General features: G+C 48.0%; 1 protein-coding gene across 1 annotated transcript in view; it reads right to left on the minus strand.

Moving 5' to 3' along the window:
- Positions 1–2,009: 2,009 nt before the first annotated feature.
- The window catches only part of MATCAP2 (microtubule associated tyrosine carboxypeptidase 2), a gene marked incomplete at its 5' end in the record, with an annotated part of 32,023 nt that continues 15,014 nt past the window's right edge, over positions 2,010–19,018 (minus strand). Inside the window, 7 exons of the mRNA XM_081102007.1 lie at positions 2,010–4,665; positions 5,712–5,809; positions 6,819–7,124; positions 7,621–7,753; positions 8,330–8,473; positions 12,912–13,609; positions 16,224–16,287. Of these exons, the coding sequence (XP_080958133.1) occupies positions 4,504–4,665; positions 5,712–5,809; positions 6,819–7,124; positions 7,621–7,753; positions 8,330–8,473; positions 12,912–13,609; positions 16,224–16,287 (1,605 nt within the window). The 3' untranslated portion in view covers positions 2,010–4,503. The remainder of the gene's footprint in view (positions 4,666–5,711; positions 5,810–6,818; positions 7,125–7,620; positions 7,754–8,329; positions 8,474–12,911; positions 13,610–16,223; positions 16,288–19,018) is intronic.

A 19,018-nucleotide genomic window follows, 5' to 3' on the forward strand; every position in this document is an offset into this window, starting at 1 on the left:
GGAGTTCTGTGACGAACTTGTCAGGCGGAGACTGAAATCGGACCGAAGAGCAAACAGCTTTTGCCGCGAGCATGCGGGAGACTTCAGGACCCTTCTCTCCAGCCCGTTCAGGCGATGTCTTCCCCAGAGGAGCCGTGCTTGCTGAAAGGCAGGGTGCAGGTTTGGGACTGGCCCTGAGGTCAGCCAGCAAGATTGACCCGCTCCCAGGGCCTCCAGCCGGAAACAGAGGCAGAGAGGCCAGAATGAGGAAAAGGCTGGTGGCCCCTCTAGTGGGCGGTTGTGGAGCGGCACGCAGCCGCTCACCCAGGCTGGCTGGAGCTCACCCGAAATCAGAGCTTCCGACTCGAGAGGGGATCAGTCTTCCTAAATCCAGGAAGCCCGTTTACCTGGGAGAGCCAAGCTACTTGCTTTCCTTGGACATAATACAGTTATAAACTATAAATATGATCAGGGTTATTTTTAAAAGGCAAGAGAACCAAATATCTGGTTTATCTAAATTTGAGATAGTAACACTTAGGTCCTTACATATGTGCTGCGCCTCAGGACTTAGATATATATGGTGATAGGGTTTTCTCAGGTTTAACTCATCCCCATTTGGGAAGGAAAAGGTCTCCCGAGCCTCCCAATCTCTTGAAATTGACAGCCACTGAAATTCCACCTGTTTTTTTTAAAGGACCCCCATAACTTTAAAGAGTTCATGTCATAGAATAATCTCCAAGATTAAATGTAAAATTCAAAATACGGAATAACGTGTAGCAATCTATCATTTGTGCTGGAAGTACGGCAGAGTCTTTGCATAAGCTATCTCTGGAAGGACACACAACACACACAAATAGTGAAGTTGGTTGTCTTGTTTCCCCCCAGCTTTACTGAGCTGTAAAAAATCAATAAAATATATTTTTTAAAAAAACTCTCAAAATATATTTTTATTGATTTCAGAGAGGAAGGGAGAAGGAGAGAGAAAGAGAGAGAGAAACATCAATGATGAGGGAATCACTGGTCAGCTGCCTTTTGCACGTCCCCTACTGGGGATCGAGCCCACAACCACAAAACCTGACTGACTGAAACGAGAGCTGGGCTTCCCAGGAACTGGGTTTAACTCAAAATATCTTTCTTTCTTTTTTTTTTTAATATATTTTATTGATTTTTTACAGAGAGGAAGGGAGATAGAGAGTTAGAAACATCGATGAGAGAGAAACATCGATCAGCTGCCTCCTGCACATCTCCTACTGGGGATGTGCCCGCAACCCAGGTATATGCCCTTGACCGGAATCGAACCTGGGACCTTTCAGTCCGCAGGCCGACGCTCTATCCACTGAGCCAAACCGGTTTCGGCCAATTCTGCTCATTTTAAAATCAGATTATTTTTATGCTATTGAGTTTTAGGAGTTCCTTACATATTTTGGATATTAACTAATCAGGTATATGATTTTCTTGCATTTCTTAGGTTGTCTTTTTGTGTTTTCTTTTGCTGTGTAGCAACTTCGTTGTTGTTGTTGTTGTTAATCCTCACCTGAGGATACATTTCCATTGATTTTTAGGGAGAATAGAAGAGAGAGGGAAAGACAGAGAAACATGGATGTGAGAGAAGCACATTGATCGGTTGCCTCCTGTGTGAGTCCTGACCAGGGCCTGGGCTGGGGAGGAGCCTGCAACCAAGGTATGTGCCCTTGACCGGAATTGAACCTGGGACCCTTTGGTCCGCAGGCCGATGCTCTATCCACTGAGCCAAACTGGCTAGAGCTGATTCTCTCTCACTGATATTTCTATCTCTCTCTCTCTCTCCCTTCTCTCTTCCTCTCTCTATCAATTAAAAAAATTAAACAAAATTTACTCAATGAACAGGGCAGTAAATAAAGACAGAATGATCCCTCTCTCCTTTCCCATGAGAATACAAGCTGCACTAACTGGGGCGAGGTGGAGGGTGGCAAATGTAACCTTTCTCTATAAATAAGGCTCAACGTGATCCACGCTCCTCTCAATAATCACCACACAGCCACCCAGAAATTCCACAAGAAAAATATAATTAGGTTCCAAAGGACAGAAGTCTGCATGCACATATAGTCACATACTCCACGAAGAACCTCAGTGCTCGTTTCTGTTATATCTAGACACAAAATGCCCAGAGATTTACAAAACCAGCCATACAAATTTTAAACATGTGTACAAAGGTGAAAATACAGAGAAATGAAGACTATGGAATTTTGTTTGCCAACAATTTCACTTTGAGTCCTGTCTTGTGTGAAAACCAGACAGTGCATCAGAAAGGGTATTTGATACTATCTGCTAGAATTTCAGTAGACACCACTGATGAAATCCTAAGCATAAACAGTCTAGGACAAATAACTATTACAATTCTAAAAGGTGATCTTCAATTATTCCCCTAAGTACTGCTGCTATAATTTTCTATTTATTAAACCTTTATTTAGGGAATAAAACTGACATTAGAATTCTATCTCAGGAAAGAGAATTATTACCTTAATTAAATCTTCAATCCCAGCTTTTAAAGCTTAGCTTTTCTGCGCATTTGAAACTACTTTTGGTTCGCTAACTTTTAAAATGTCCCAAGACAGTCGGTGTGATTTAAAGTTGTTTTTGTCTGGCTGGTGCTCATGTTTCTTGTTTTTATTGGAAGCCGTAAGGCAGGAACGTCTCCCTTTCCCAAACCAGACAGAGAATGTCACCCACTTAACACGCAGGCCGCCCACCCAGGAGCCAAGGGCTACTGGACCTTCCTCTGCAGCGGAATCGTCCGCAGGGGGAGCCGTGTCACTGCCCACAGATGCTCAGCTCACGAGCATTGAGCTTAAGTCGCAGGACACAGATCCTGCCGTTTCTGCCTATGCTTCTATTCCAGCTAATCAGACACTTTCCACAGTCACCTTGGAGAAGTTTGACGATGAAATCAGAGACAAAACATGAAGCTGAGCCTGGAGGGCTCCGCTACAAGGAAGCAGTGCAGTGGGTCCACAGTGGTGCTGCCGTGTGTGTGAGGCCAGCGCACGGCCAGCCACGGAGATGTGCAGCCCCACCCCAGGCCGAGGGCTGGCTCCCGGCCCCCAAGGGGGAAGCAGGGCTCTGCAGCCACACCCTGCCTGCTGCAGCGATCTCCTTTAAGGCAAGCCCTTGTGGCCACGTGAAGGAGAACAATCACACACCAGCCTGCGGCCTGCGGGAGGGTGCCCAGTCTTTCCCAGCATGATGGCCAGGCTGTCAGTGGACACCCACCCATCGTAGCACCATATTTACGCCTGAAGTGAGGTAAACATAAACTCTCAGGTAGCTTTAGGTAGAAATTTCAGTAGCAATTTTGTGTGGGTTACTTTTTTTGTGGGGTGGGGGGTCTTTACTCTTCAATTTTGTTACAATAGCAATTCTGGATGGGCTATCTACAGCAGTATTCTTTCTGATCATTAAAATAAGTTGTTTGAAGAGCCATTTGATCCCAAGTATGTATATGCAAGTATATATCAAAATAAATTACAAAGCCAGGTGGGTAAGCTTTTGGCAGGAGAAATGTAGCCAATCAGAACTCTCATTTTTGAAATTTAAACTATGTCACTGTTGGGTTGGGGAAGCCAAAGGTTTTGATCAAGGACACAAGCCAATCACAGGGACGGTTCAGCCGATGGCAGGGCCTGGCAATGCCAGTTCTCAGAGCAAGGTCAGGCGCACTGTAGACGCTACCTGTCGACATCTGGCTCCAGTGGGAAGTGGGTCAGCCTACCTGTCCTGTTTGTTGCTCCATTTAATGAGAAGGTGAGTAGCTTCTCTCTTCCCCAACTATTCCAATGTACGCAGACAAGCCTCTCTGGAACCTGTACTTACATTTCTATAAAGGAATAGCGAGGGAGGGACCCTAAACCTTGGTTAAAATTTACAAGGGGTATAATATGTTTCAGCAAATGAAAACAGAGTTTAGATAAGGGATAACTGGACACAATTCTCTAATTGAGTTCCTACAAACTGGTAAGGTGAAAAAATAAGATATAAAGAAGTAATGAAACTTTTCAAATTGTCCCCACCCCCTTAACATTACTTAACATATAAGAGAAATAAGAAACCTTAGATGGAGCTGTTCGGGGGCATAAAAAACTAACTTTTCAGAGGAGAATAACGACCATCCTCGGAAAATAAAGCGTAACCGTGGCGTGTGAACAGCCGGGGGCAGGCTCTGGCCGAAGCTGGTCTTGGTGCTCAGGCAGAAGCTCATCGCTCAGTCTGACCAAGTTTCTCCAAAAACGCTCATTATAGTATTTTCATCTGACTCCGTGCGTTGAGAATCGGATGGAATCAGATGAAAACAGGTCACTTCCCTTGCAGCCTGTAGAACCCGTTTTAGGAAACAGTTTCAGGTTTGTACTTATCCTAAACACTCAGCTGAATACTGCCGACCAGTCTGCAGAAACTCATGTAAACAGTCCTTCTTTACAAATCCGCCGGTGCTGAGGCACCAAACGGGAAGATAAGGGTACACTTTCGCGCTGCTCGCAAGGACACGAATTAACAGATAAGGTCTCTGAGCTCCCGGTCGGTCAGCTCATTCACTTCCATGATCTTCTCCAGGTGCTCCATGTACCGCTCCTGGTCCAGCAGGAACTGCGGGACCCTCATGTTCTCGGTGACGCCCAGGCCCTTCAGGCGATCCACGTCTTCATAGGAGACCTGAGGAACGGAGGCGGGTCCGTTTTAAATGTAACTATCAGTCACATTTAAAGAGCAATTTCTTCCCTGGGTAGTAAGTAAACTTTAAGTATGTGGACTATTTTTTTTTTAAATACATTTTTATTGATTTCAGAGAGGAAGGGAGAGGGAGAGATAGAAACATCAATGATGAGAGAGAATCATTGATTGGCTGCCTCCTGCACGCCCCCTACTGGGGACCGAACCTGCAACCCAGGCCTGTGCCCTTGACTGGAATCGAGCCCGGGACCCTTTTATTTGAGTTTAGAGAGAAAGAGGAAAGAGAAGAGGGAGGGAGGGAGAGGGAGAAAGAGAAGCATCGGTTTGTTGTTCCACTTATTCATGCATTCATTGGTTGCTTCTTGTATGTGTACCCAGGTGCAGGCTCAGTCCTCAGTGTGGGGTGTGTGGGAGGCAGCCAATCAATGATTCTCTCTCATCATTGATGTTTCTATCTCTCTCTCCCTCTCCCTACCTCTCTGAAATTAATAAAAATATATTTTAAAGGGGGGAGGCGGTAGTGTTATATCTACAGACTGCTTTCAAATGTTTTAGAAAAAGATGTTATAGCCCTGACTGGTTTGGCTCAGTGAATAGAGCGTCGGCCTGTGGACTGGAGGGTCCCGGGTTCGATTCCGGTCGAGGGCACGTACCTTGGTTGCGGGCACATCCCCAGTGGGAGGCGTGCAGGAGGCAGCTGATGGATGTTTCTCTCTCATTGATGTTTCTAGCTCTCTATCCCTCTCCCTTCCTCTCTGTAAAAGATCAATAAAATGTATTTTAAAAAGATATTTATAAATGAAACCGCATCCCCACATTTCCTATTCCCTTCTTTATCTCGTTGGCCACAAAGAAATTTTGCCGTTCGGTTCTGTGACAGAACACATTTCTTCCCTCCTGTATCACGCTGAAGAAGCTAATTCCGAGCACAGATAAAAGCAGTCTGAACCTGCGCCGGATGTCATCACAAAGCGGAGGGCGGAAGTGCTGCGCGTTGCGCGGGGCCTGGCGCCTTCCCTGTCACTCACCTTGCCCAGGGCGGTCAGCAGGGGGAAGTCGATGGAGGCCCGGTGCCGCAGCAGCTGCAGGATGCCGTCCAGGTACACCTGGTCCTTACTGAAGCAGCCTGCGGGGACCACAGCCTGTTACCCCAGTCCGAGACAGCGCCCAGGAATGAGGTGCTGACCATCCCGTCTAGGAACCGGCCTGTACAGAAGGCTTTGCTAAGGTGCCGCGTGTCCTTGTGTGTAACTGCTCTGTCTCTGAAACATCCAGTGTAAGGTCTCTGCAAGACCAGGATCACACGGAGACCAGCAGCTCCCTTCTACGAATCTCTCCTCCCCAGGTCCCCATCCCCATAATTAAAATGGCATTTCCCTAATTATAAAGAAACACTGGTAACTTAAATGGTACGACTCCTATAAATAATTATCCCACCCTCACCCCCACCCCACCCTCCGACTGCAGCCTTAACTCCCATGATGCAATGCAGGTGTCCAGTGGGGAGGGCGGAGGTCGGCTTACAGCATTAGGTCTCATGGGGGCAATGTGGAAGCACAGGATGTCTGAACTACTAGTTTAAAAACACACACCATTAAAATAACTGTAGGTGATTCTGATACTGTTCTTCCCTAAGAAATCCAGAATTAGGACTGGGCTTTAAAGAATATGGGGTTTATAAATAGAAAAAATGTGGATGAAGACATGATGAGCAGAAACAGCTCATGAGATCTGATCCTTTTTAAAAAAAGTGTTCATTTACAAAGAAAACGCTCCTCCCACCATGACATACGTGTGAATTGGTTAAATGTTGCTGTTAAGTGTACTGAAACCCACCATACCGGAGTCCTGTGCTCTGACATTGTGGATTTGGTTAGCTATGCTAATGGCCCGGGGGTTGTGAACAAGTTGTCCTTATCGGTTTGGGACGCGTAAAGAGTATCTGCAGGTAAAAGGACAGATGTCTGGAATTGGTTTCAAATACTCTAAGGACAACTGGTGAACCACAGAGAGTGGTTCCTAATCATTAAGCCTGCGTCGTGTTTAACGAGGGTTCAGTGGGCACATTCATCACTCCTGTTTTTTCTGTTTATCCTCACCCCAAGTCAGAGGACCTCGGGCCCGGGGCCACCCACCTGGCTGGGCCGTGTCGGTGCAGCCCCTCTTGGCCCGCACGCAGTAGTCCCACCGCGTGTTGGGGTCCTTGACAAACTTCCCGATGTCCTGGAAGAGCTGGCAGAAGGACAGGCGGCTGGCCTGGAACACGGTGTAGTAGAGCAGCGCCGCCCGCCACAGGAAGGGGTCTTTCCGGAACAGGACGCTGTGGATGCTCGCCAGCCCCTCCTCCGTGGGGTTGTTGGGCTTCAGCTCGTGCTTCCTGCGGCCCGTCCAGCTGCCCCAGGGCTGCTGCAGGTTGTTGATGCCCCGGAAGTAATGTGTGCCTGCGGGAGGAGCCGGGGACGCAGGAAACGCCAGTCTGTACTTCCTCCCCCAAGACCCTGCCGGCCGTTCTCAGCCCAAATCAACCCCAAGAGCAGAAGCCAGCCACCCAAAGCCTCTGGTGGGAAGGAGCACACTGCCCCCTCCCCTCCCGCCCCCCAGGCTCCCAGGGCTCCTCGGAAGAGGTTATTTTTCTAAAGGGAAGAATCATAGACTTGGTATTTGAAAAGAATCTCAGAGATCAGGTCATTCAGTTCCTTCAGTTTAAGGTCAAGGAACAGAAATCCTGGGGTCAGTGACGTTTTAAGCTTAATGCTGCTGACAGGCCCCGAGGAGCTGACTTGAAATGGGACGTTAATCAGCGAAGCTCGAGTTCAAGTGAAGCCTAATAACTAACTCCATGGCCTTTTGCCAAATACAACAGCGAACGCCCCATTACAAAGGGCGTGTCTGTGGGGCTCATTCGGTATGACGCAGGCGGGGCAGGGGCCGCCCTACCGATTTCGTGCCTCAGCATCCCCTCCAGCCAGTGCTCACGGGCCGTGGACACATTGATGGTCAGCGTGGGGCAGCCGTTGACCACCGTCATGGAGGCGCGGGAGAGCAGGTCCTCGGTGAGGTGGACAACGACCTGAGGGCCACAGGGAGGGTACGGAGACGTCAGCAAATGTGAAGGTGGGGGAACAGCCCAGGAACACCCCGATGCTCCCAGAACCAAGAGGATGAACTGAGGGCCGGTCCCTTGGCCCTTCCGATGCTGAGCCTGTGGGACCTCAGGGCCCTCCCTGGACTGGAAGGAAGGCAAGGGCTCTGCGGGGAAGACACGAGGACCGGGCCCTGTCCCGCTGCACTCAGCCCGGCTGCAGACGCAGGGCGGGTGTAGGCGGAGGCCTGCTCACTGCGGCCAGAGCTATGTCCACACTCAACGCCAGGACCTGGCTTCCAATGGGAGGGGCCACCAGGGCAATCCCTTCATTGACCGTTTTCATGAAACTGCTCACCTGTTCCCACAAGCGATACAGAAATGGGAGTAAGAAAAGAAATTAAACACAACTCCATGCAATGGGAAATCAGACTTACAGTATTTAGTCAGAAATCTGCATGACTAATTTAAGGAGCTAGACAGGGTTGGAGAGAGACAGCCTGCAGCCAGCGCCGCAGGCCCTGAGGAGGGCTATGTGCCCATGGCGCTCACGCCAGGACTCACCTCCCCCAGGCAGCCTTCCTTCATCATGTACTTCCTGACGTGGCTCCAGATCCGACTCTTGGAGAGCAGGCTCCCGCCCGTGGCCTGCTCGAACTTCTCGTAGCTTCCGTATTTCTGCAAAGTCAGCTCCATGATATTGATGGACTGGAGAAGAAAGAGATCGCGGAAGCGAACAGCCTCCCGTTACTTCGAGGGGAGTAATAAGCCGGCAATACTCTCATTTATCGTGACTGTGTCTGTGTTTATTGATCCCAAATGAAAATACAACTGAGGCACCGCCTCTTTCTAATCCTAAGCAGCTTTCACGCCCTTGCACATACTTTCACAAACATCTGTAGTTACAAATACTACTCTCTTTCTGTACTCACTTCTCTCTTTTAAAAATCTTTATTGTTGAAAATAATTAAATATGTCCCCCTTTTTCCCCCACTAACCCCCTCCAACCCACTCCCGTCCTCTGCCCCAGGCCTTCACCACCCTATTGTCTGTGTCCATGGGTTTGCATATATGCATACAAGTTCTTTGATTGATAACCTCCCACCCACCCTCCCCTGCCTTCCCTCCAAGATTCCAATGTGTTCACTTCTCTTTAACACAAATGACTCACTACTGCACAATCTACCACCATATGACCAACTACACATGACCCACTACCAGGTGTACACCTAAGATAACTTAAAACATAGGTCCACACAAAAATGTGCACACATATTCATAGCAGCATTATTCATAATAGCCAAAAAACAGAAACAACCCAAATGTCTATCAACTGATGAATGGATACATAAAATGTGAGATACATACTTGGGTATTACTCAACAATAAAGTCCTGATACAAGCTACGACACGGATGAATCTTGACAACATTATGCTAAGTAAAAGAAGCTTGTTACAAAGGACCACATACTGAATGATTCCATTTATATGAAATCTCCAGAATAGGCAAATCCATAGAAAAAGAGAGAGTAGACTGGCGTTGGCCTAGGGCTGAGAGGTTGGTGGCAAACGGTGAGTCATTTCTAATGGGTACAGAGTTTCTTTTGCAGCAGGTGGTGAAATGTCCTTGAATTGGATAGCGGTGATGTTGCATAATTCTAAACATACTGAAAATCACTGACTGTACACTGTAGGTGGGTGAACTGCATGGCATGTGACTTTTATCTTAAGCTGTCATTTAAAAAGGAATAGTCCAGTCCTAGCTGGATTGGCTCAGTGGATAGAGCATCGCCTGGGGACTAAAGGGTCATTAGTTCAATTCCGGTCAAGGGCACATGCCCAGGTTACAGGCTCAGTCCCCAGTGGTGGTGGGGTGGGGGGGGGGGGGGCGGCGTGCAGAAGGCAGCCGATCCATGATTCTCTCTTATCATTGATGTTTCTCTCTCCCTCTCCCTTCCTCTCTGAAATCAATAAAAATCTATTTTAAAAAGTAACATAAAAACAATAATAAAAAGGAATAGTGCATCAAATGGCACTGTGTAACTTTTAAACACTACCCCAGGAAATGAAAAATCCGTACAAACTGTGCAGCAGCGTCTCGGGTCCAACAAGCTTCTGACACGTTCTGTGAGGGACCTGCTGCTGGCTGGCCTGCTGGTTCTGTCCACGGCTCAGCAAGCTGGAAATCTGACCATCCGTCACGAGCCACCTCACCAGTCATGTGCTTAAAGCTATCTCCCTGCTCAGCTGCCGTGTCGCTCGGTGCAATAGGGACACGGGTGCGACGGGGCGGGAGACGGGCGGCCAGCCGGCCTGTTCACCTGGCGCCTGCCCTTCACGGGCTGTGACAGCCCAGGCATGTCATTCCTCCCTCTCAGGCTGAGTTTCTCCGCTGGCAAATGGAGATGAAAATGTGTGTCCTACTTACTTCACAGGGTTGTTGTGAGGACAAAGTTAGAAAAGAGGCGACAGGAAGAGAGACTGAATGGGTTTGTTGTCTATTTCCCATATGCCTGTGTATCGTATTTAAGTTTTAACAGAATGAAAGGCTGGGTTTTAATTTTAGAATTTAAGGTCATTGGTTTGACCTCCACTCAATTCCAACCCTCCCTTCACTTCCCCCCTTTTATAAACTCTACCATCTAGAGCCCCCCCCCCCCCCAATCCTGAATCACCCCCGGAGGTCACCCCAGAGGTCACAGTCCTCTTTCCTAGGCCAGTGCTGACCAAACTGTTTCTGTGGAAAAGTGGTGGCCAAAGTATCATTTTAAAAAGGGCTCCGTGGCCAAATGCGGCTGGAAAATACTGGATTAAACAACAATGAGTCACCTGTTCCTCTTACACTCTAAACTCTAAAAGCAAGACACTGCTTTCCGGGGCCATATTTAAAGTCACATAGCTCTGCTCCTGGACAGATCGTTTCGTAAGAAATGAAGCCGGTGTCACTGGCTGTAACATCTGTCTTCACCTCAATACTTAGTCCCTCGTCTTTCCTCACTGCATCTCTCCCCCCACAGGTTACCATGCAAGATGCCTGGGACCAAATCACAGGTTCAACAGCCTTCTTCTTTGTAAGTCAATTCAGTGGTGCATTCTCGCTGAGGTGTTTGTTTTTAAACATCACCTCCTCCGACACGCTCCTTCCCACACCACCACTGGTGGCTCCTTCTATGACTGCGTCTCCCCCTCTGACCGCGCGTGCTCCCTGTACTGACCCTCCCGCAGACCTGCGCCCCGGTGCATTGTTACCGCAGGAGAGCAAGGGCTGCCCTGGCGACAGCTGTTCCAGGGAGGGAGCAGGGAACGACCTTTCCACCTGAGCTAATCCATATAAAGGTTTCCTTCCAGTAATATGTGTAATCAAAAACGTAGTGTATTTGCAAATAACAGTTATTCTGAGAAACATAATCTAAGGAATAGGATAACATGGGAATTGGGTGAAGCACAGATTGTGGGGCCACAGGCCAAGTCATGTCAGCTCTCAGTCTGTGCGGCTGCGGCTGCTCCCTCACCGCCTCCCACAGAAATGAGAGCACATTCGCTTGGATTTAGTGGCGGGAAACCTCTCCCGACTGGCAGGGGTTGGGGTGGGACTCCAAATTAGAAAGTGTTGGCGAATAAATCTCAGCCCTTCCTCTCAGCACTGAGGAGGGGAGAGCAAACAGCTTTTTAATGATTATCATAAATTTAAAATGTGATATCCCCACATTCAACCAATTGCAATTTCCACCAAAAAAATCACAAAGTGATTGCCAAAATAGGAATAAAAGCAACAGCTGACTTTTTACATTAATGTTTGGCACAATCTCAGCACATTTAAATAAAAAGTGACTGCCCTCTAAAAAAACAGAGGTGTGGTAAAAAAGGTTTCTTCTAGCAAAGGAAATTAGATAGCAATATGAAAATTATTTTCATCTTAAAATCAGCTCTACCTAATGGCTTAAATGATTGGTCAGATTGCATGTCAGTTGTAACACCACCAAACCTGCTGGCACAAACCCAAAGAACCGCATGCGGCAGAAACGCTACCACAGGGCACGCGGCCCAGGCCGGTGGAGCCATGCGTGCTACCCCGCCTGCCAGCGCCGTGCAGCCCCCACAAAGCCACGCCGAGCCTGCTGCGCCAGAACAGCCGGGGCAAGGTTAATTTCACCAAACGTCTGCCTTTGCCGGTCGCACCGTGCCCTGCAGGTGAAGCTCAGGTACCTGAGAAGTTTAGCCCTAACACGCATGCCACGGAGCTATGGGCTGCGTGTCTGCACGGGACTCTGGAAAGTGCTGCTCATGCCAGTCACATAGGATTGGCGAACCTTGAAGATAACTTTTATACTTTCATCCTTTTCTTCTTTAAATGAGCGCCTACATATTGACTTGATGGTGATAAACTAGGTGAGCAAAGCACTAGAAAGCTCATGGCCCCCATGTGTGGTGGGGCCTGAGCCAGCTGGGGGTGGGATCCGACCAGGAGAACCAGAGACTGCGGTCCAGAGCCAAGCAGAACCAGTCAGCCCATTTCCTCCGCTCAAATGGAAAAGGGCTGCACTTGCCTGTGGGCTCACTAACGGCCCAGGCCTGTAACTCCCACAGGAAAGCCGGGAGCCAGATCTGAAGCTTTCTTCCTCATAGAGAGTCTTCCTGCCCTGGCCGGTGTGGCTCAGTGGATAGAGCATCGGCCTGCGGCCCAAAGGGTCCCAGGTTCGATTCGGGTCAAGGGCACATACCTTGGTTGTAGGCTCCTCCCCAGCCCGGGCCCTGGTCAGGGCTTGTAGAGAAAGCAACCAATGGATGTGTTTCTCTCACTTCGATGTTTCTCTCTGTCTTTGCCTCTCTCTTCCACTCCCTCTAAAAACCAATGGGAAAAGATCCTCGGGAGAGGATTAACAACAACAGCAACAAAAATCTAATAAAGAGTCCTCCTGCCACAGAGTCGATGAAACAGATTCTTTATGGGGCGTGAAGGAGTTTACATAGAGGCTGTGCCGCTTACCTGGAAATTTCTTGTCACGTGTCCAGGTGGACAGGATGGGGATTGACTATAACGTGTAAACACCTGCAATACTTTTAAAGTCTTTTTTCGTTTTATAAGACAGCAAATAACTGTTCAGCTACGTAACCATGAAACACCGTTCCTGCAGGGGCGCTTTACCTGCTTAAGGAACCGGTCCGACGCGTGGCTGTGCTTGGCCAGCACGCTGGGCAGAGAGGGGTTCGAGTACTCAAACTGCGGGTCGTAGGTGTAGTCGGACTTGAAGAACTTGAGCTTCTCCCTCTCCAGGTTGGTGGGCTTTATGGCCGTCAGAATACAAAACTTCTTCCCAGAAGAATCATCTTTCTCAAAACTCCGACACAGCTGGGGCGGGGGCTGCGGCTTCGGCTTGGGGAGAGGGGAGAAATGGTGCTGCTTGACCTTGTGTTTGGATTTGGGTGTCAGGGCTATGCCGTTCCCTGTAACAGAGATACCATGTGTAAAGGCCACAGGACTCGACAGGGCGCTCGTGATGAGGGCAGCGGACTGCTTGTCGAGGCAGCACCAGGCGCCGCTGCTCAGCCCCGGCACCAGGGCCTTCGTCTTGCGAAGCTCTTTGCTGTGAGGCGAGCAGGGAGACTTGCTGGGCTTCCTACATCTTTTGGGCTGGGCGGAGGAAGGCCGCCTTTGCGACGGATGCCTCTTCTCCTCTCTGCTCTGGAGGAGGACATTGTAGCTGCTGGTGCCGGTGGTGAAAATGTCCTTCAGGATCCCGGGCGGTAGCTGGGGGGCGCTCCGGCGGCAGTCCGCGGCCACGGCCTCTTCCGCGTGCAGCACGGACTTCTGGGCCAGCTCCTGCTCGGGCCAGTGAAGCTTTTCTGTGTTGGTAAACAAATCAAACACAAGAAATAACAAAGACACCACATGAAGCGAGTTGCTGATGACATGGGAAGGGTGCTGAAGGTTCTGCAGACTTTATAACTGTGCAACCATCTTTAGAAAAGACCTTTTAAGCATTAAAAGGAGACGTGACTAAACTGTGGTCATGCTAAACATTGTCACTTCTGAGTTATCTAAAGAGGTCCACAGCTCCAAACCATCTCGATGATCAAGGTTTAATATAGATGTGAGACGGCACATGTAACTAATCTGACTACTCAACTCTACCAAAGAACGGGGATTTCATAAGTCCGAGTCACCTTCAAAGCCAATACAATCTTGAAATCAGAGTGTTTATACAAAGGTAGCCATCGGTAAAGGAAGAATAACACTGCCTTATTGACCTTGAAAACCACTTTTAAGATTAAAAATGATATGCTTATGTCCAAGCATGTTTTAGCTATGTCACTCAGTATTAGCTGGTTGGTTTTCTTAATTCTAGGCTATAGATTAAGATGAAAGAAAATCAAGGATTTTTCTTGCCATGTCTGAAAAAAAATTGTAATGACTATTACATAGACACCAGCATATCAAATGGCAAATTAAGGAGAAGTCAACTTTGTCTTTAAACCTCCCAAGTGGCTTAAAAAGACAAGAATCACTTGATATACTGCTGCTCAGGTGCTGCTGTAAGACTGGATTTGCACCCCTTCTTTCCACAAATACTCGGAATGTGACTAAGTATTCTTACAATACATCTGCACAAATGCATGGTTCCTGCCTTCAACCAGCTTCTAATCTGGCTCTGAAGGCGAGGCAGTCCTAGGAAGACATGCATAGTAACACAAGGGAGTAGAAGCTTAAACATGAAAAGCAGGAGCTATAACCTAGACTGAGAGAGGAGGAGAGCAACGTGAAGGGAAACGGATGAGGGGGTTTCAGCAGAGCCTCAGGGCTTTCAGCTTCAGTCTACACTGACAGCGGCTGCGTTTGCCTTCATCCTGCTGGTCTGAACGAGGCTCCAGCCAACGTCCTACCTGTACATCTGGCATAGTCTGGTCACTATCCTGTTCTAACTCCTTTCTGCAGATGGGATGCACTGTGGTTCTCAGCCAGGCCTCGCTCCCAGGTCTCCTGGACCGTGGAGCCTCTAGCCCGCAACCCTGGGACCCTCCCACTGAGGCAAGTTCAATGCTGGCTGACTTGGACGAGTGCTTACCTTGCCAAGAAAGACACGCTTTATTTCATTTTCATTTTTTAAAAAATTATTTATCCACACACATCTGTCATTCACCCATTCAAGATGAGGCGTTCAGGGATCCTTTCCACAATAAGTAGGAATAAATAATAACAACAATAGCGCCGTCATCTGCTGCCATACTTATGTGAGTTTGGGATTTCACACCAAAACTGTACGTTATATCATGCCTTGGCAATGTTAAGTAATTGGCTCAAGGTTATAGGACACGAGAGTAATAAACAGCAAAGTGTGTTTGAATGCAGGTGTGTCTGGTCACAGGCTCCATGCTCATTCTCTCGTGCAGGGTCACTCATTCAGTTACCCACAGACACTCAGGATTAACTCGGCTGCATGCACCACACACATCACTTCTCTGCAGAGAGCCCGGCCCCAGGAAGACGTGTAATGTGGACGCTGATGTCCTCGGACAGGTGCCAGGACCGTGTCTTAGGCTTCTCTTTCGTTCCAACATCTAGCCTGGGATCAGGCAGACATTCCGTAAATGTACACTGACAGGACAGCATGGCCTTGAACATGCCACTCTCCGACCATGGTGGGTCAGCAGGTGTAAGTAGTTCTGGGAGCATTCTGTATTTACATGAGGAGACACCGCACCAGCGGAAATATAATGGGGAATTGGCAACGTCTGGAGACATTCTTCTGTCACACTATGGGGGGAGCTACTGGCATCTTGTGGGTAGAGGCCAGAGATGATGCTAAACATCCTTCCATGCACAGGACAGCTCCGGCAACAAAATACTCATCCGAAGACAGTGCCACGGTAGAGACATTTGCTCTAAATGTGTTTACTTAAAGTCCAGAAATTCATAGGGTTGAGGGTAAAGAAACAGTACCAGGTCAAAAGTGGATAATAATCCAAACATGTAAGGTACTTAAAAGTCCTACTTAACATTTTCTAGGCCAACATGTGAAGTTTGAATTCTGGTGTCTAGACAATAACATGAAAGTATGAACTTATGGGGGTTCAATGTCTACTGCATGTCCAAGCTGAGAGGTGAGAGGCAGGAGCGAGACTGCACAGGTCAAGTTGAAGGTTGACCGCATAAAGAAGCCATTCAATCAATGCTAACGACCAGCCAAAAATCAACGGGACAAACAAACTCTCACGGCGGTGGGTGGGTCCCGGTTCCTTGGGTTTCGGACTTAAGTGTTGCCGACTGGTACTCTGAGCTGGGCAGGCCGGGCAAACACGGGCTAAGGAACACCAGGTCACAGGCTGCAGCCCCAATGCCCACGGGCAAGGTCAGTTTCTCCAAAGACACCAGGAGTTCAGGAGATAAGAAAGGAAGAATGAAATGGACACTAAAAGGGAAAGAGCAAGAGAACTGAGATAAGAACAGGGGATCGCACACCTAGAAAAGTCAGGTGAGGACTGGGCACGGCCAGGAAGGTCGAGGGAGGTAACAGGGCTCTCGCCTGAAAAGAGGGGAAGTTGCCCAATGAAAGTCAATGCAGAAAACTACTCTGAGGAATTTCTAACTTTGAAAGTTATTGCATTTATGTTGTGTTGATTTTTTAAAAAGAACATTCAAGGAAAAGTGCTCTCTTTGGTTCCTAAGACTCAGTAGCTCCGTGACCAAAGCGGGAGCTCACAGAGCTCTTCTGTTTTGTCATAGAGCATCGGTGACCTGTTCCTCCGTAATTCTGTCCCACCTCCAACAGCCTGCACACTCCGGGTACCTTAACGAAGTCCGGAACCATCTGCCAAACCCTCCAGGAGGAGCGGGGCGGGGAGGTGGCAGCCTGCAGCAGCCTGTGACACGGCCCCTCCCAGCAGGTGCAGCATCTCCCTTCACGTGCTAATCGTCTGCCTGAGAGCCCCAGCCTCAGCCCTTTCTCAGCCCCATCTGCTGAGTCAAGTCTGGGAGCGCCCCCGGGTTTTGATTTAGTAAATGCCAATCCTGCCAAATGCTGACATCCCACGAAGTTCATGAACGTGGGCAGGTGGCCCGTCACTCCCACAAGAAGGATATAAATTAATTCCTCACAGTAGGCACACGAACCTTGTTTTCAGTTACATGAAAAGTATTAGAGAACCTGAAAGTTTTTTGTAATTTTAAATACTATTGTTTAAGAAAAATGACGTTTAAACCTGCATAAGAACATAGTAAAAGCCCAATCAGGAGTTTCACTGAAGAAAATCCTATTCTAACTCCTCTTTCCCGAAAAATTTAAACTTTGGGGGAAGTGTAACTCATTTTCCCTCTGAAGCGTAATAAGGTAACTAAAAAATCAAACATTCTCATATTAAAAGTCACTAAAGTGGCATTTGAGCCATTCGAAATCTGCTGCACTAGAACGGGGGGGGGGGGGGGGGGGAGAAGGGAAGGGTGTAAATGAACATCATTTGTTGATCAAAGAAATCATTCATCCCAACCTGATTACTCAAACTGAGGCAAAAAGGGAAATATTGCATTAGAACTGATACTCAGTATATTCACACAACTAGGTGAGTGCGCTGAGATTACCAACACAATGAAAGCTCCGTTTGTATCTAGAACGGGAGCAAAGGTACCAGGAGCCCTGGCGTCCATTCCCAGCGCTTTCAATTGCCTCTCTGTAACATCAGTCTAATCACCAGCCCATCAGTGCCTCTCATTCCTCTTCTAGAGGAGCGGGGAGCGGGGAGCACTGCGCACTGGCTCTCAGAGTTTCTGGGTTGTGAGGAGGTGAGGTTTCACAGTAATTAGGAGGCCCTGGGCTGAAAGGAAGATTACATCACCAGAAACAAAGCCTAGTGGAAAACTACCATTCAACCGATTTTGACCCACAAGACGGCAATTTTATATGGTTCACTAATACTTATGAAACCTGAGAACCTGGGGTAATTTCACCACAAAACAACAGGTTGCTTGATGACAAACAGAAGAAAAGGCTAAGCCAAACAAAATAATCCCCACATAAGATCAAGTGTTTATCCTATTTGGGGATTAAATTAATTAAACCTCAAAAGATATCATCTCTGTGGACAGTAGAAAGGATGACCAAGCTGTGGTGTATTCAGATAATAGAATAGTATATTGCAATGAAAAGAACAAACCGTGGTTGCAAGCAACAATACAGATGAAGCTTACAGGTAATAATGGGCAAATGTAACCAGATCAGGAGCACATGCCATATAAGTCCATTTATATCTAGTTCAAAACCAGAAGTTAGCACAGTGGTTAGCTTTGAGGGAGGGGTTATAACTAGGAGGAGGTACCAGGGTAATGAGTGCAAGAAATGTTCGACATCTTGTTCTGGGTAGTGGTTACATATGTGCAAATTCATCAGGCAACACACTTAAGACTTGTGAACCTTAATGAATGTAAGTTACACCTTAATTTTTTAAAATGATTTATCGGTATCTTTGAAAACACATTTGTTCCCCAACAGTCTGCATTATAATAGAAAAGCTATCCTATACAATAAGAGCTAATATGCTAATTAGACCAGACGGCAGAACGACCTTCCGGAATGACCAGTGGGCAGGGCCGCAGGGCCCCGAGGCAGAATTTCATGCACCGGGCCTCTAGTTAATTATATCATCTCTAAATCCAACAGCACCCACTATAGTTTCTCAACTGTAAGTTGAAAGATGAAACAAAAAGATCCTACTATTACAATTCCAGGAACTGAGGAACACAACTGTATTCCAGGATTCCTAAAAATGCCACCGTCCCAGCTAGGAGCACCTCATGTTACTCTGTTAGTGGCCATGATTCTTTATAACGTGACACTTGTTTTTTGGTCAGAAACTGTTGTGGTGTTATTGTTTTACAGTTGGAAATACGCAGTGTCTATAATGCCAGAAATGATGATTGTGGTGAGAGAAGCATTAAACACCATCTAGAACAGCGGCGAACTTCCCCCTGGTTTCCACTTAAGATGAACAGAAAACCCCTCACCATGGCACACATGGTCACTCGTGGTCAGTTCTGCCGCGGCCGCGCCCTGCACAGTTCCCGGACTCAGTCCACGGGAGCTTCCTTTCACGCATCAGCCCCACGCTCACCTCTCCTTCCAGACCCAGCACCTCCTCACACTGTCCCTGTGTTTGGCGAGTTCTTCCCTCCCCTCTATTGGATACACTTCTCCTCGTCCTTCACTTCAACACCACTTGCTCAGGAGCCTCTGGGGGGGTCTTCCAAGCACGTGCCATGGCTGC

The sequence above is a fragment of the Myotis nattereri genome (genome assembly GCF_964212035.1).
Source record: "Myotis nattereri genome assembly, chromosome: 11".
In the NCBI taxonomy this organism is placed as follows: domain Eukaryota; kingdom Metazoa; phylum Chordata; class Mammalia; order Chiroptera; family Vespertilionidae; genus Myotis; species Myotis nattereri.